We start from the raw sequence: 15,965 nt of genomic DNA, 5'->3' as shown, positions 1-15,965 counted from the left end.
TTATGGGATATGGGATTAGATTAGACAGGGCGTGATGGCCGGCGCGGACACGATGGGCCGAAGGGCCTCTATCCGTGCTGTATAACTCTATGACTATGACTCTATGACTTCTATCCATTCCAGCAACTGTCCTCCTGATTTCAGCTGAAACGTCTCACTGTCTTACTCTAAACACTAAGTCTGGCTGCTGTATTCCGCACAATAATACAAGGTCAGCCTAATCCTTCACTCACTGCCCATTTGCCCTTCAATCTGATTTCACAGTGCTCAGTGCACACAGGACCAAATCCGAGGGTTTTCAGTGCATTGTGCACTGCTAGCCCTGGATCTGCCAGATCTGCCGAGTTGCTTTCACCTGTTTTGTGCCTACACTGATGACTACAGCGACTCAAACTAGAGGATGGATCTGTACAGCGTAAACCAGCCAAGAAAGCAGCAGAGAAACAGTGACAGGACCACCGGTGCTGGCAGCAGATGGTTCAGGAGGACTGATCAACACCGACCCAGAGAGTCACAGCAGCCCCACCACAACCCGCAGAGCAAGGCTTCAGACCCGCCGCACTCTGCAAACAACTCCTTCCATTGCAGATCGCCACCATTCACAACTCTTCCCATTTAAATGTATTTAATTAATGTGAGGACCAGGCCGCCCAACACTCGCCCCCCAGACACCGGCCCCGCTCACCCTCCAGGGTCACCTCCCTGCCGGCCTTCTTCAGGGCCTGCACGGCCTGGTCGTGTGTGGCCTCCCGCAGGCCGGCCCCGTTCACCGCCAGGATGGCGTCGCCCACGAACAGCGCGCCGGTGCGGTCGGCCGCCAGGCCGCGGAAGATCTTGGAGATGAGGATGGGCATGCGGTTCTCGCGGCCTCCCTTGATGCTGATGCCGAGGCCGCCCGCCTCCTGCTTCACCACCCGCACGGTGCGCACCCGCTCCGCCAGCGCCGCCGGCCCAGGGCTGCCGGACTCCGGGGGCAGCGGGGCAGCCAGGCTCCCGGCGCCAGGCCCCGCCGGGCTCATGTGCACCGGGCTGGGGCTGGGGCTCCGCGGCCGCGGCGAGCCGTTGGAGACTCCGTCCCAAGCGCCGGCCTCAGGCCCCGGCTCCTCGCCGCTCAGCCTCAGGCTGTCGGCCCGTAGCTCGGCCTGCAGCCAGTGCCAGCCGCGGTCCCTCAGGAAGAGCTCGAGCGGCCCGGCCCGAACCGACACCCCAGCCGCCATCGCCCGCGCCCGGGCAGCCAATGGGAGAGAGGAAGGAGCGGCCAATGGGAGAGAGGAAAGGACGGCCAATGGGAGAGGGGAAAGGGCGGCCAATGGGAGAGGGGAAAAGGGCGGCCAATGGGAGAGAGGAAAAGGGCGGCCAATGGGAGAGGGGAAAAGGGCGGCCAATGGGAGAGGGGAAAAGGGCGGCCAATGGGAGAGGGGAAAAGGGCGACCAATGGGAGAGGGGAAAAGGGCGACCAATGGGAGAGGGGAAAGGGCGGCCAATGGGAGAGAGGAAGGGGTGGCCAATGGGAGAGGGGAAAGGGTGGCCAATAGGAGAGAAGAACTGGTAGCCAATGGGAGAGAAGAAGGGGCGGCCAGTGGGAGAGAAGGGGGCGGCCAATGGGAGAGAAGAATGGGTGGCCAATGGGAGAGAAGAACGGACAGCCAGTGGGAGAGGGGAAAGGGCGGCCAATAGGAGAGGGCGGCCAATGGGAGAGAGGAAGGGCGGGCTAATAGGAGAATGAAAAGGCGGCCAATGGGAGAGGAAAATGCAGCCAATGGGAGCGGGGCCCAGGCGGCCAATACAATTGCGCTTCACAATCTATCCAATCAGAGCCGCCAATCTCAATTTCACTCCCATATGAGGGGCATGGGTAACGTCGATAGGAAGGACCTATTTCCCTTAGCAGAGGGGTCAAAAACCAGGTAGCACAGATTTAAGTAATTAGTGGAAGGTTTAGAGGGGATTTGAGGAGAAATTTCTTCACCCAGAGGGTTGTGGGGGTCTGGAACTCACTGCCTGAAAGGGTGGTCGAGGCACGGATGTGCACTTGGGATGCTCTAACCTGCAGGGCTACGGACCAAGAGCTGGGAAGTGGGATTAGGCTGGATAGCTCTTTGTTGGGCGGCGCGGACATGATGGGCCGAAATGGCCTCCTTCCGTGCTGTAACTTTCTATGATTCTATAACTTAATCACATAATCATAATGGCTGCATCTCACAGCCCAGTCAATCATAGAAAGAGCCTCCGCTGCCCAATCCTAGCCAACAGTAATAGCGCGCTACAAATCTATCCAATCAGCATCGCCACTCTCACACAGCTCAGCCAATCGTGGACTCTGAATGTGCCACACGGGAGGCTTGCTGATAAACTTAAGGCGCTCAGTATTAAAGGGAATGTGGCAGCTTGAATAGAAAGTTACAGTAAGGCTGAGCCCCTCTTCGAAGATTCATGTCCCATCCATGCCCGCCCCCTTCTCTACGGAACAATATCTTGCCCAAGAATATGGCAGCGTTCAATTGTATCGCTTTCAAACACGGAGAGAAGCTCACTGCTCACCCTGTGATCAGTGATGTCGGGATTGTGGGCCTCAAATAGCCAAGGAGTTCGACTTCTATACAGCAACATCACTTTAGCCAGAGGAGGTTGAAGGGTTATGGAGACAGAGCAGGAGAGTGGAACTGAGACACAGAGCCGCCACCTCTTATGCTGGGATCGCCACGCCCTGTCCCTCCTCTGGCTTTGCCCAATGCCGTGTCTTTCATAAACTGGCTGCTGCTTTTGCTGTCGTAACAGTGGCTGCAGTAAATGCTTTGAGACATCCTGAGATGAAAAGTGCTATATAAATGCAATTTTTTATTACACAAATCTCATTTATAAATATATAAATGCAAGTCTTTATTTCTTTCTCAGAATTCTGGCTTTTTCTCCCCACATACCATGGCTGGCCCAATAGACACACGTCAGCTTTCACTGACTCCTAGCTCTACCCCTCTGCCAGATCATAAGAATTAGGAGCAGGAGGAGGCCATTTGGTCCTTCGAGCCTGCTCCGCCATTCAATAAGATCATGGCTGATCTTCTACCTCATCTCCACTTTCCTGCACTATCCCCACTTTCCTGCACTATCCCCATATCCCTTGATTCCCTGAATATTCAAACCATCAACTCCACAATCACCAGTGAGCAGCCCGACTGCTCATCGAACAACAAGTATTGGATTACAAAGAATTTCCTTTAATTCATCAGAAAAACTGAAGTCATTCAGATCAACTCCCATTAAAACTTCCACACAGTAACCCACAATGCTGCCCCTCTCCCTGGCTGCTTACTCAAGCTAAATTTAATGACACTCAACCCATCTTTTATTTGACCTCGAGCCGAGTCTCAACCTCAAATCCAGCCGCCAGTAACACCGTCAGCCTCTACCCTACCTTGCCTCCTGTGCTGGTGAAACACTCATCCTTGGCTATGACTCCTGCAGACTGGATCACTTCAGTGCCTCAACAGTTCCGCCCTTCAGATTGCAGCCTGTCCAAAACTCTAGTGTCCATCATCGATGCTGCTTGAGGTTCCACACCCGTCACCCCTGCACTGGCTCCCCGTTAGCAAATACATTGAAATTAAAAACCTTATGCTCATCTACATGGCCTTTCCCTCCCGATCACAGCACCCACCTCCAGCCCCATGTTACAGAAAATCTCGCCCGTTGCACCCCCACCGCCCTGCTCCACTTTTGGCCGCAGAGAATCAAGCCCTCTTCCTGAATCACACCCCCCCCACCTCGTTACCCTAAACCCTCCCACCTAGTTACACCTAACCCCACCCCCCCACATGACCCTGAACCCACTCCAACCTTGTTACTCATCTCCCCTCCTTCAAAAGCCTTCTCAAAACCGACCTCTCTGGCCCTGCCTTTGGTCACCACCCACCCTTCTCCTTCAACTGCTCAGTGCCTCTATGGGATGGTCTGAATGAACAGATTCCAGGCTACAATAACTTGGATTTATATTGCACCTTTAACGCAGGCGCTGCACAGAGGGGTAACCAGACAGAGCAGGAATACCGAACACAGTCCGCACACAATCCTGCGTCACACGCATTAAACTGGAGGTTAACCGTGCAGTATCCATTTCCTATCGGCTTATTGTGAAATGATGGAACTGGTGAACTGTGCAACAGGAGCAGGAAAGCCACCGTGGTAGGTGACCCCTCCCCACGACATCCCATAATCCTGCAGGTTGCTTGGGGACGATTCCACTGTAGAGGTGAAAGGTCAGTTGGGGTCGATTCAAAGTGACAGTGGAGCTGGAGGTGGGTGCTGTGATATGGAGAGAAAGACCAAGTAGATGACACTGGATTCAGTCCATTTGTTGAAAGTGGGAAGAGTAGAGTGACAATCAATCAGTGAGCCAGCACTGGACAATGGCCACGGCTGGAGTTTGACACAGCATTTATTTCATATAAAATATTACAAGTTCATAACTCCAATGTAACATTTAGAGGACAGTTCAGCGGGTAATCTGAAAGATGGTGAAGAAAGAGGAGTGATAGTGGGAACTGGAAGTAACTCAGGCCCAGGACCCATTTACGTGGCGAATTTCTTCTGTCGGACCGGTGCAGGCAGCTGTGCATTAATGTCCTTCACGGGACGTTCCACCACCACAAGACAGCCGTCCAACAGCATCTCCACAAAGAGTAGAGGCTGCAGAGAAAAACGGAGGGTTCAGGGAATTTGACCGGATCCACAACACAGCTATAGATAATACAGGAAGAAATCTCACAGCAAACCAATATCTCCACGGCATCAGAAAACAAAACACAGACAAATACCAACTGCTCAACCTCTGGCCACAAGACACAGTCCGGGGAATTATAGGGGGCATCCGAATTAGAGTTTCCTGGACCAATATGTCGAGGAACCAACTAGAGATTAGGCCATCTTAGACTGGGTATTATGTAAAGAGAAAGGATTAATTAGCAATCTTGTTGGGAGAGGCCCCTTGGGGAGGAGCGATCATAATATGATAGAATTCTTCATTAAGATGGAGAGTGAAGTACAGGAAACTTTGTGTTATCCGGAGGCTAACTGTCCGGAATGCTCGAGCCACCGGCAAAAATCAGGTGCCGTTTTCGTTAGGTTTTTTTTCTTCTCGTTGCTTTTTTCCTCAACAGTCAAGCTCTGCAAGGTCTCGCTGAAGCTGTTGCTAAGCTACAGAGACGCTTGGATTGTTTAGAAGCTGTTGCTAAGCAACAGGGTTTGTTGACAGATACAGAGCTCAGAAGCTTCCGTATCTTTCAACATTAGCGCTGGAGTGTCCGGCAGTTTTGAGGGAACGGCAACAGCTCGGTCCCGTCGGTGCCGGATAGCACAAAGTTTCCTGTAGTTGACTCAGAGACTTGGGTCCTGAATTTAAATAAAGGAAACTACGATGGTATGAGGCACGAGTTGGCTAGGATGGATTGGGGAACGTTACTTAAAGGGTTGACGGTGGATAGGCAATGGCAAACATTCAAAGATCGCATGGATGAACTACAGAATTTGTTCATTACTGTTTGTCATAAAAATAAAACAAAAAAGGTGACTCAACCGTGGCTAAAAATGGAAATTAGGGATAGCATAAGATCCAAGGAGAGGACATATAATTTGGCCAGAAAAAGCAGCAAACCTGAGGATTGGGAGCTGTTTAGGATTCAGCAAAGGAGGACTAATTAAGAGGGGGGAAATAGATTGAGAGTAAGCTTGCAGGGAACATAAAAACTGACTGTAAAAGCTTCTATAGATATGTGAAGAGAAAAAGATTGGTGAAGTCAAGCGTAGGTCCCTTGCAGTCAGAATCGGGAGAATTTATAATGGGGAACAAAGAAATGGCTCTGTCTTCACAAAGGAGGACACAAATAACCTCCCAGAGATGTTGGGGAACATAGGGTCTAATGAGAGGGAGGAATTGAATGAAATCAGTATTTGTAGGGAAACGGTGTTAGGGAAATTGACGGCATTGAAGGCCAATAAATCCCCAGGGCCTGATAATCTACATCCTAGGGTACTTAAGGAAGTGACCCTAGAAATAGTAGATGCATTGCTGGTCATCTTCCAAAATTCTATAGACTCTGGAACAGTTCCCATGGATTGGAGGATAGCTAATGTAACCGCTGTGGTAAACCACTGTTATTGCATATTGTTACCTCTGGTTGGTGCTGTGTACCAATGCATGCCTCAGCTGGCTCCGCCCACATGACCAGGTATAAAGGTGGGTGTTTCGGCAACCCACTTCCTTCTTGGAACCAGTCGTCCACGAGAGGCATGCTCTGTTCTTTAGTTAATAAAAGCCTTTTCATTACCTTCCTAATTCATCGCCTTTTATGGAGTAATTGATAAGCGTATCAATTTTATTAACTAAAAGTAAAATGGCGACACCTGAGCAGCAACAACAACAGCAGGCGTTGCTGCGAGCCCTCAGACCAGCATGCCTGGACCTCGACCCTCAAGCAGCGGGTTCATCGACCAATTTCGAACACTGGCTGAGCTGCTTTGAATCCTTCCTAGAAGCCTCCGCCGTGACATCGGAGGAGAACAAACTAAAAGTTTTGACCGCCCAGGTGAGCCCTCAAGTATATACAGTCATCCGGGACGCTGCTACGTACACGGCGGCCCTCGAACTACTAAAAGGGCAATACACACGCCCAGTGAACACGATTTACGCCAGACACCTCTTGGGATCCCGCAGGCAGCAACCGGGGGAATCGGTAGAGGCATTTTTACGGGCGTTACAGACACTCTGCAGGGACTGCGACTGTAAGGAGGTAACGGCTGCAGGGCACGCGGAGGGACTTACCTGTGATGCCTTCGTTTGGGGCCTCCAGTCCGACTACTCCCAGCAGAGACTGCTCGAAAGCAAGGAGCTCGACCTGAAGACAGCCGTAGCCCTTGCGCTCTCGTTAGATGCGGCCCACCGAAACCTCGAAGCATACTCACGTAACGGCGCCGCGCCATGGCCATCGCGACCTTGGGACATGGGACCGCCGCCCCCGGTACCAACTGCTGCAGCGATGTCCCGAAATCAACTGGGGCCGCCGCCCCCGGTACCAACTGCAGCGATGCCCCGTAACCAGGCCCAAAAATGCTATTTCTGTGGCCAGTTAAAACACCCTAGAGCGCACTGCCCGGCTAAGACCGCTACCTGCTCGGGCTGCGGGAAGAAAGGCCATTACGCCAATGCCTGCAGGGGGAAACCCGCGAACGCCAGCAGCGCCGCGTGCGAACCGTGGGGGCAGCCATCTTATCCGCCATTTTGTGCACCTCCGGCCGCATGGCCGCCGCCATTTTGTCCGCCGCACTCAACCGCCATTTTGTCTCCGGACTCGACCACCGTCTCGTCGGACGACCATATCGACTCACTAAGCCATACACTGGCCTCCGTTACGCTGGATCAAGCCCTCCCTCATCATCTGTCCAGGTCCATGATGGACATCACGGTAAACGGCCGCGCCACCACTTGCCTATTTGACAGCGGGAGCACAGAGAGTTTTATTCACCCCGACACGGTACGTAGCCACTCCCTCACGGTCCTGCCAACGCGCCATCGGATTTCTATGGCGTCTAAGTCCCATTCAATGGACGTCGGCGGCTACTGTGTGGTGACCCTTTCGGTTAGGGGCACAGAATATAAAAATTTTAAACTTCTAGTCCTGCCCCGTCTTTGCGCTGCCGTGCTGCTAGGGTTGGATTTTCAGTGCCACCTTAAAAGTGTCACATTAGCATACGGTGGACCCCTCCCCCCACTCACAGTCTGCAACCAACACCTTTTAAATCGCCCGCCGCACACCACTTGCAGCCTTTCCACACTCAAAGTCCCCCCCCCTCCCTTGTTCGCTAACCTCACCCACGACTGTAAACCCATCGCTACCAAGAGCAGGCGGTACAGCGCCGGGGACAGAGCTTTTATTAGCTCTGAGGTGGAGCGGCTCTTGAAGGAGGGCATTATCGAAGGGAGCACCAGCCCCTGGCGAGCCCAGGTTGTAGTCGTTAAAACCACCGACAAATGCCGCCTGGTCATTGACTACAGCCAAACCATAAACCGGTACACTCAGCTGGACGCATACCCCCTTCCTCGCATATCTGATATGGTCAATCAGATTGCGCAATACAAAGTATTCTCCACCATTGACCTTAAGTCAGCATACCACCAACTCCCCATCCGCCATGAGGACCGCCAGTACACTGCCTTCGAGGCGAACGGCCGCCTCTACCACTTCCTTAGGGTTCCCTTCAGCGTCACCAACGGGGTTTCGGTCTTCCAAAGGGAGATGGACCGGATGGTTGACCAGAACGCGCTGCAGGCCACCTTTCCCTATCTGGATAACGTCACCATCTGTGGCCACGACCAGCAGGACCATGACGTTAACCTCGAAAAATTCCTCCGTACGGCCCAACGGCTGAACCTAACGTACAATAAGGAGAAATGTATGTTTCGCACCAAGCGCCTTGCCATTCTCGGCTGCGTGGTGGAGAACGGAGTCATCGGCCCCGACCCCGACAGAATGCGCCCCCTTATGGAGCTCCCCCTCCCCCACTGCCAAAAAGCACTGAAGAGATGCCTGGGGTTTTTCTCTTACTATGCCCAGTGGGTGCCCCACTATGCGGACAAAGCCAGACCCCTCATCAAATCCACCTCCTTCCCCCTGACACCAGAGGCGTGTGCAGCCTTCACTCTTATCAAGAGCGATATTGCGAAGGCCACAATGCATGCAGTGGATGAGTCCATCCCCTTCCAAGTGGAGAGCGATGCATCCGACTTCGCCCTAGCTGCGACCCTTAACCAGGCGGGGAGACCCGTGGCCTTTTTCTCAAGGACCCTCCAGGGCCCCGAGACTCGACACTCCTCTGTCGAAAAGGAGGCCCAGGCTATTGTGGAAGCGGTGCGTCACTGGAGGCATTACCTGGCCGGAAAACGGTTTACCCTTCTCACTGACCAGCGTTCAGTTGCTTTTATGTTTAATAATAAGCAGAGGGGCAAAATCAAGAACGACAAGATCTTGAGGTGGAGAATCGAACTCTCCACCTACAATTACGATATCTTGTACCGGCCCGGGAAACTCAATGAGCCCCCAGATGCCCTATCACGTGGTACATGCGCCAACGCGCAGGTTGATAGACTGCAGTCCCTCCACAATGACCTCTGCCACCCGGGGGTCACCAGGTTCTTCCATTTCATCAAATCCCGTAACCTGCCCTACTCCATCGAGGAGGTTAGGACCATGACCAGGAACTGCCAAATCTGTGCCGAGTGCAAACCGCATTTTTATAGGCCAGACAGAGCAAGCCTGATCAAGGCCACTCGCCCCTTCGAGCGCCTGAGCGTCGATTTTAAAGGGCCCCTCCCCTCCTCTGACCGCAACATGTACTTCCTCAACATAATTGATGAGTACTCCCGTTTCCCGTTTGCCATCCCTTGCCCAGACATGACCAGTACCACGGTCATCAAATGTCTGAATGACCTCTTCGCCTTGTTCGGGTTCCCTAGCTATATACATAGCGACAGGGGCTCATCTTTCATGAGCGACGAACTTCGGCAGCACCTGCTCGCGAGAGGTATTGCTACGAGTAGGACCACCAGCTACAACCCCCGGGGGAACGGCCAGGTGGAAAGAGAGAACGCGACGGTTTGGAAGGCCGTCCTCTTAGACTTAAAATCTAAGGGCCTTCCGACCTCTCGCTGGCAGGAGGTCCTCCCTGCGGCGCTCCACTCCATCCGGTCACTGCTTTGTACTGCCACTAATGCCACCCCTCATGAGCAAATGTTCGTTTTCCCCAGGAAGTCCACATCGGGAACCTCGCTACCGACATGGCTGACTTCTCCTGGGCCCGTCCTTCTGCGGAGGCACGTGAGGACCCATAAAACGGACCCCCTGGTCGAGAGGGTGAACCTCCTACACGCCAACCCCCAGTATGCCTACGTGGCATACCCAGACGGGCGGGAGGACGCGGTCTCCATACGAGACCTCGCACCCTCGGGTGCCCCTGAACTACCACCGTTATCCCCCACCACCCCTCCCAACCCAACCCCTGTAGACGGCATGCCGGAGCCCCAGGACCCTTCGTTGACCACCCAGACACCAGATTCGACGTTGGATACTGCACCACCGCCGCCGCCACCACGACGATCAGGACGTCAGACAAGGCCTCCTGATAGACTTACCTACACGAACTTGTAGTACACTTCACCCCGCCGGACTCAATTTTAAACAAGGGGTGAATGTGGTAAACCACTGTTATTGCATATTGTTACCTCTGGTTGGCGCTGTGTACCAATGCATGCCTCAGCTGGCTCCGCCCACATGACCAGGTATAAAGGTGGGTGTTTCGGCAACCCACTTCCTTCTTGGAACCAGTCATCCACGAGAGGCATGCTCTGTTCTTTAGTTAATAAAAGCCTTTTCATTACCTTCCTAATTCATCACCTTTTATGGAGTAATTGATAAGCGTATCAACCGCACTATTTAAAAAAGGTGGTAGAGAGAAAACGGGGCATTTTCGACCAACCGGTAAGACTTGTAATGATCAATAACATGTCATTCTATAGTGGACACTAGGTGGAGCCGTAGAGCTGTATATAGCTGTATGTATAAGACTACACTACCCAGCTGTATGTATATTAAGACTACATTACCCATGAGGCACTAGGCTACCCACAAGGCAACAGTCAAGATGGAAGCCTCTACAGATACTGTACCTAGTCCACATGTGCTCAATAAAAGTGTCTAGCAAAAGCTAGCTGTGTTCTTAATAAGAATGTCTAGTTATTAATGACCATAAGATGGTACCAGGATGGTGAAGATCTGCTGAAAATTGTGAAAAGCAACATGGAGAATTTGAAGCCACCAGAGCGTTTGACTCTCGAGGGAAATGTCGACTACAATTGGCAGATTTTTAAACAACAATTCGAACTCTACATTGCTGCCATTGGATTCGGTACGAAGCCAGACGCAAGAAAAATAGCGTTGCTGCTTACGGTTGCAGGCCCACAGACGATAGAGGTATTTAATACATTTGTATTTAATCCAGAGGAGAACAGAGAAAAATTAGAAGATGTGCTAAAAAAATTTGATGCACATTGCTCTCCCAAAAAGAATGAGACGTATGAAAGATACATCTTCAGTTCTCGGACACAGCAACAAAATGAGACTTTTGATAGCTTTATAACTGATCTGAAACTGAAAGCACAAACATGTAATTTCTCTGAGCTGAAATCATCCATGATTTGTGACCACATTGTTTTTGGTATTCATGATAAAAAAGTCAGGGAACGTCTGTTGAGAGAAACCGAACTAAATTTGGAAAATGCAGTGAAAATATGCCAAGCCAGCGAGCTAGCTTGAAAGCACACAAAGACTTTCAGTGAAATCAATAATGATGCGATTGTAATGAGTGATAATGCTGCTGTCGGTGCTGTGTCCTACAAGGGGAAGAAACGTGGGCAGAACAGAAATGAAAAGCAATCGGAGGATGAAATTTTAAATTGTAAACGCTGTGGTTACAAACACCAGTTAAGACAATGCCCAGCGTTTGGAAAAATGTGCACAAAGTGTAATGGAAAGAATCACTTTGCCAAACAATGCTTTTCAAAAGTAAAAACAACGAAAGGGCAACAAGTTAATGTGATTGAGGACACTGATTTAAGCGAGACATTTTTTGTAGGAATGGTGTCATGTGACGGTATCAAAAAAGATACAGAAAATGTGCAGCCCTCAGAAATGGACAATGCTGAACATAAAGTCAATGCAGTAAAAGTGGACAAATGGATGATCCCACTGCAGATAAATGGAGCATTAGTTACATTGAGACTGGACACTGGGGCAAAAGCAAACTTAATCAGTATGAGTGACATAAAAAATGAAAGAAAAGCCCAAAATACAGAAAAAGTCAGTACTACTGAAGAGCTATAATGGACAGAAAATAGATAGCTTAGGTGTATGCAGACTTAAAGTGACAGTCAAAGACAAAGTACATCATCTCATGTTTTCTGTTGTGGCTGAAGGGCTTGATTCTCTACTAGGTGACAAAGCTTGTGAAGACTTAGAACTGGTCAAGAGAGTCTGCCGTATAAACTGTGCCATAAGCAGACCAGATGACTCAGGTGAAGCAGAGAGCCCATCAAGGATGAAAAGGCCAAAGGGTATCCATGTCTTCAAAAAGCCTAGTTTCTCCAAGAAGAAAGAAAAAGACTTTAAGGTCAAAGAGAAGCCAAAGGAAGAAAAGCACAAAGAGGAAAAACACAAGGAGAAAAAGTCCAAAGATATAACCGCAGCAGATGTTGTTAAGCAGTGGAAAGAGAAAAAGAAAAAGAAGAAGCCTGCACCAGAGCAGGAAGCAGTTCCGGTGGATACTCCTCCTTCCCTCATGCCAATCTTTGGTGTTCCATTAGCTGAGGCTGCTGAGAGGACTATGCTGTATGATGGGATCCAGCTGCCAGCAGTTTTTCGAGAGTGCATTGACGACATTGAGAGTTATGGCATGAAGAGTGAAGGAAACACTGAAACCCTCTCCAAACAAAGATCGCAAGGAGACCTCGATCTATACAAGAGCAGATAGATGACAATGCCGCAACTGCATCTTGTCATTCACTGCCAGAACAATCTCATGAAGACACATTAGACTTACCCGTGTTGAGAAGATCCACACGTGAAGTAAAAGAGCCTGATAGACTTAATCTTTGAGTACAATGTAAAGCTTTGAAAATGCGTTGACTGTTTTGAAAATGTTTATGTTTGTAGAGCACTAACAAAAGTGTTACTGATATTATCTTTATTGTTTTCTTGAAAGTTGATTGATATTGATTTTGTTAAACCTCAAAGAAAGGGGGATGTAATGATCAATAACATGTCATTCTATAGTGGACACTAGGTGGAGCCGTAGAGCTGTATATAGCTGTATGTATAAGACTACACTACCCAGCTGTATGTATATTAAGACTACATTACCCATGAGGCACTAGGTTACCCACAAGGCAACAGTCAAGATGGAAGCCTCTACAGATACTGTACCTGGTCCACATGTGCTCAATAAAAGTGTCTAGCAAAAGCTAGCTGTGTTCATAATAAGAATGTCTAGTTATTAATGAACATAAGACTGACATCGGTAGTGGGGAAAATGCTGGAGTCCATTATAAAAGATGTAATAGCAGAGCACTTGGAAAACAGTGACAGGATCGGACAAAGTCAACATGGATTTACAAAAGGTAAATCATGCTTGACTAATCTACTGGAATTTTTTGAGGATGTAACTGGTAGAATAGATAAGTGAGAACCAGTGGATGTGGTGTATTTGGACTTTCAGAAGGCTTTTGATAAGGTCCCGCGTAAGAGATTAGCGTGCAAAGTTAGAGCACACGGGATTGGGGGTAAGGTACTGACTTGGATAGAGAACTGGTTGGCAGACAGGAAGCAAAGAGTTGGAATAGACGGGTCTTTTTCCAAGTGGCAGGCAGTGACTAGTGGGGTACCACAGGGATCGGTGCTAGGGCCCCAGCTAGTCACAATATATATTAATGATCTAGACAAGGGAACTAGATGTAATATCTCCAAGTTTGCAGGCGACACAAAGCTGGGTGGGCGTGTGTGCTGTGAGGAGGATGCAGAGAAACTCCAGTATGATTTGGACAGGTTGGGTGATTGGGCAGATGCATGGTAAATATAGAAGATAGGAGCAGGAGTAGGCCATTCGGCCCCTCGAGCCGATCATGGCTGATCATCCAAATTCAGTAATCGGTCCCTGCTTTCTCCCCATACCCCTTGATCCCTTTAGCCTGAAGAAACATATCCAACTCCTTCTTGAATATATTTAATGTATTGGCCTCCACTGCCTTCTGTGGTAGAGAATTCCACAGGTTCACCACTCTCTGGGTGAAGAAATTCCTCCTCATTTCTGTCCTAAATGGCCTACCTCTTACCCTTAGACTGTGACCCCTGGTTCTGGACTCCCCTGCCATCGGGAACATCCTTCCTGCATCTAGTCTGTCCAGTCCTGTCAGAATTTTATAAGTTTCAATGAGATCCCCTCTCATTCTTCTAAACTCCAGCAAGTACAAGCCCAATCGACCCAATCTCTCCTCATACGTCATTCCTGCCATCCCAGGTATCAGCCTGGTGAATCTTCGCTGAACTCCTTCCATAGCAAGAACATCCTTCCTCAGATAAGGCGACCAAAACTGCACACAATACTCAAGGTGTGGTCTCACCAAGGCCCTGTACAACTGCAGCAAGACATCCTTGTTCCTGTACTCAAATCCTCTCGCTATGAAGGCCAACATGCCATTTGCCTTCTTAACTGCCTGCTGCACCTGCATGCTTACCTTCAGCGACTGGTGCACAAGGACACCCAGGTCTCGTTGCACTTCCCCTTCTCCCAATCTATTGCCATTCAGATAATAATCTGCCTTCCTGTTTTTGCCACCAAAGTGGATAACCTCGCATTTATCCACATTATATTGCATCTGCCATGCTTTTGCCCGATCACCCAACCTGTCCAAATCATACTGGAGTTTCTCGGCATCCTCCTCACAGCACACACGCCCACCCAGCTTTCTGTCATCGGCAAATTTGGAGATATTACATCTAGATCCATTGTCTAGATCATTAATATATATTGTGAATAGCTGGGGCCCAAGGACCGATCCCTGCGGTACCCCACTAGTCACTGCCTGCCACTCGGAAAAAGACCCGTTTATTCCAACTCTTTGCTTTCTGTCTGCCAACCAGTTCTCTATCCAAGTCAATACCTTGCCCCCAATCCCGTGTGCCTTAACTTTACACACTAATCTCTTATGCGGGACCTTATCGAAAGCCTTCTGAAAGTCCAAATACACCACATCCACTGGTTCTCCCTTATCTATTTTACCAGTTACATCCTCAAAAAATTCCAGTAGATTAGTCAAGCACGATTTACCTTTTGTAAATCCATGTTGACTTTGTCCGATCCTGTCACTGTTTTCCAAGTGCTCTGCTGTTACATCTTTTATAATGGACTCTAGCATTTTCCCCACTACCAATGTCAGGCTTACCGGTCTATAATTCCCCATTTTCTCTCTACCACCTTTTTTGAATAGTGGGGTAACATTAGCTACCCTCTAATCCATGGGTACTGTTCCAGATTCCATCGAATGCTGGAAGATGATCAGCAAAGCATCAACTATTTCTAGGGCCACTTCCTTAAGTACCCTAGGATGTAGATTATCAGGCCCTGGGGATTTATCGGCCTTCAATCCCATCAATTTCCCTAACACCATTTCCCTACAAATACTGATTTCTATCAGTTCCTCCCTTTCATCAGATCCTATGTTCCCCGACACCTCTGGGAAGTTATTTGTGTCCTCCTTTGTGAAGACAGAACCAAAATATGTATTTAATTGGTCAGCCATTTCTTTGTTCCCCATTATAAATTCCCCTGATTCTGACTGCAAGGGACCTACACTTGACTTCACCAATCTTTTTCTCTTCACATATCTATAAAAGCTTTTACAGTCAGTTTTTATGTTCCCTGCAAGCTTACTCTCATATTCTATTTTCCCTTTCTTAATTAATCACTTAAATGCAGTATAATGTGGATAATTGCGAGGTTATCCACTTTGGTGGCAAAAACAGGAAGACAGATTATTATCTGAACGGCAATAGATTGGGAAAAGGGGAAGTGCAACGAGACCTGGGTGTCCTTGTGCCCCAGTCGCTGAAGGTAAGTATGCAGGTGCAGCAGGCGGTTAAGAAGGCAAATGGTATGTTGGCCTTCATAGCGAGAGGATTCGAGTACAGGAGCAAGGATGTCTTGCTGCAGTTGTGCAGGGCCTTGGTGAGACCACACCTTGAGTATTGTGTGCAGTTTTGGTCGCCTTATCAGAGGGAGGATGTTCTTGCCATGGAGAGAGTGCAGCGAAGATTCACCAGACTGATACCTGGGATGGCAGGAATGACGTTTGAGGAGAGATTGGGACG

General features: G+C 49.5%; 1 protein-coding gene across 2 annotated transcripts in view; it reads right to left on the bottom strand.

Annotated features, from left to right (window-relative positions):
• The window catches only part of sntb2 (syntrophin, beta 2), a 58,178-nt gene extending 56,954 nt beyond the window's left edge, over positions 1-1,224 (bottom strand). For both annotated transcript variants that reach the window (XM_085991968.1, XM_085991969.1), the window contains exon 1: positions 686-1,224. In XM_085991968.1, coding sequence (XP_085848094.1) covers positions 686-1,217 — 532 coding nt within the window. In that variant the 5' untranslated portion in view covers positions 1,218-1,224. The remainder of the gene's footprint in view (positions 1-685) is intronic.
• Positions 1,225-15,965: the final 14,741 nt, after the last annotated feature.

This window comes from Somniosus microcephalus, chromosome 6 (assembly GCF_052327205.1).
Source record: "Somniosus microcephalus isolate GS21.2 chromosome 6, FLI_Smic_1.0, whole genome shotgun sequence".
Taxonomy (NCBI): domain Eukaryota; kingdom Metazoa; phylum Chordata; class Chondrichthyes; order Squaliformes; family Somniosidae; genus Somniosus; species Somniosus microcephalus.
The sequence above is the reverse complement of the archived record's forward strand: the minus strand, read 5'-3'. Positions and strand labels throughout refer to the sequence as shown.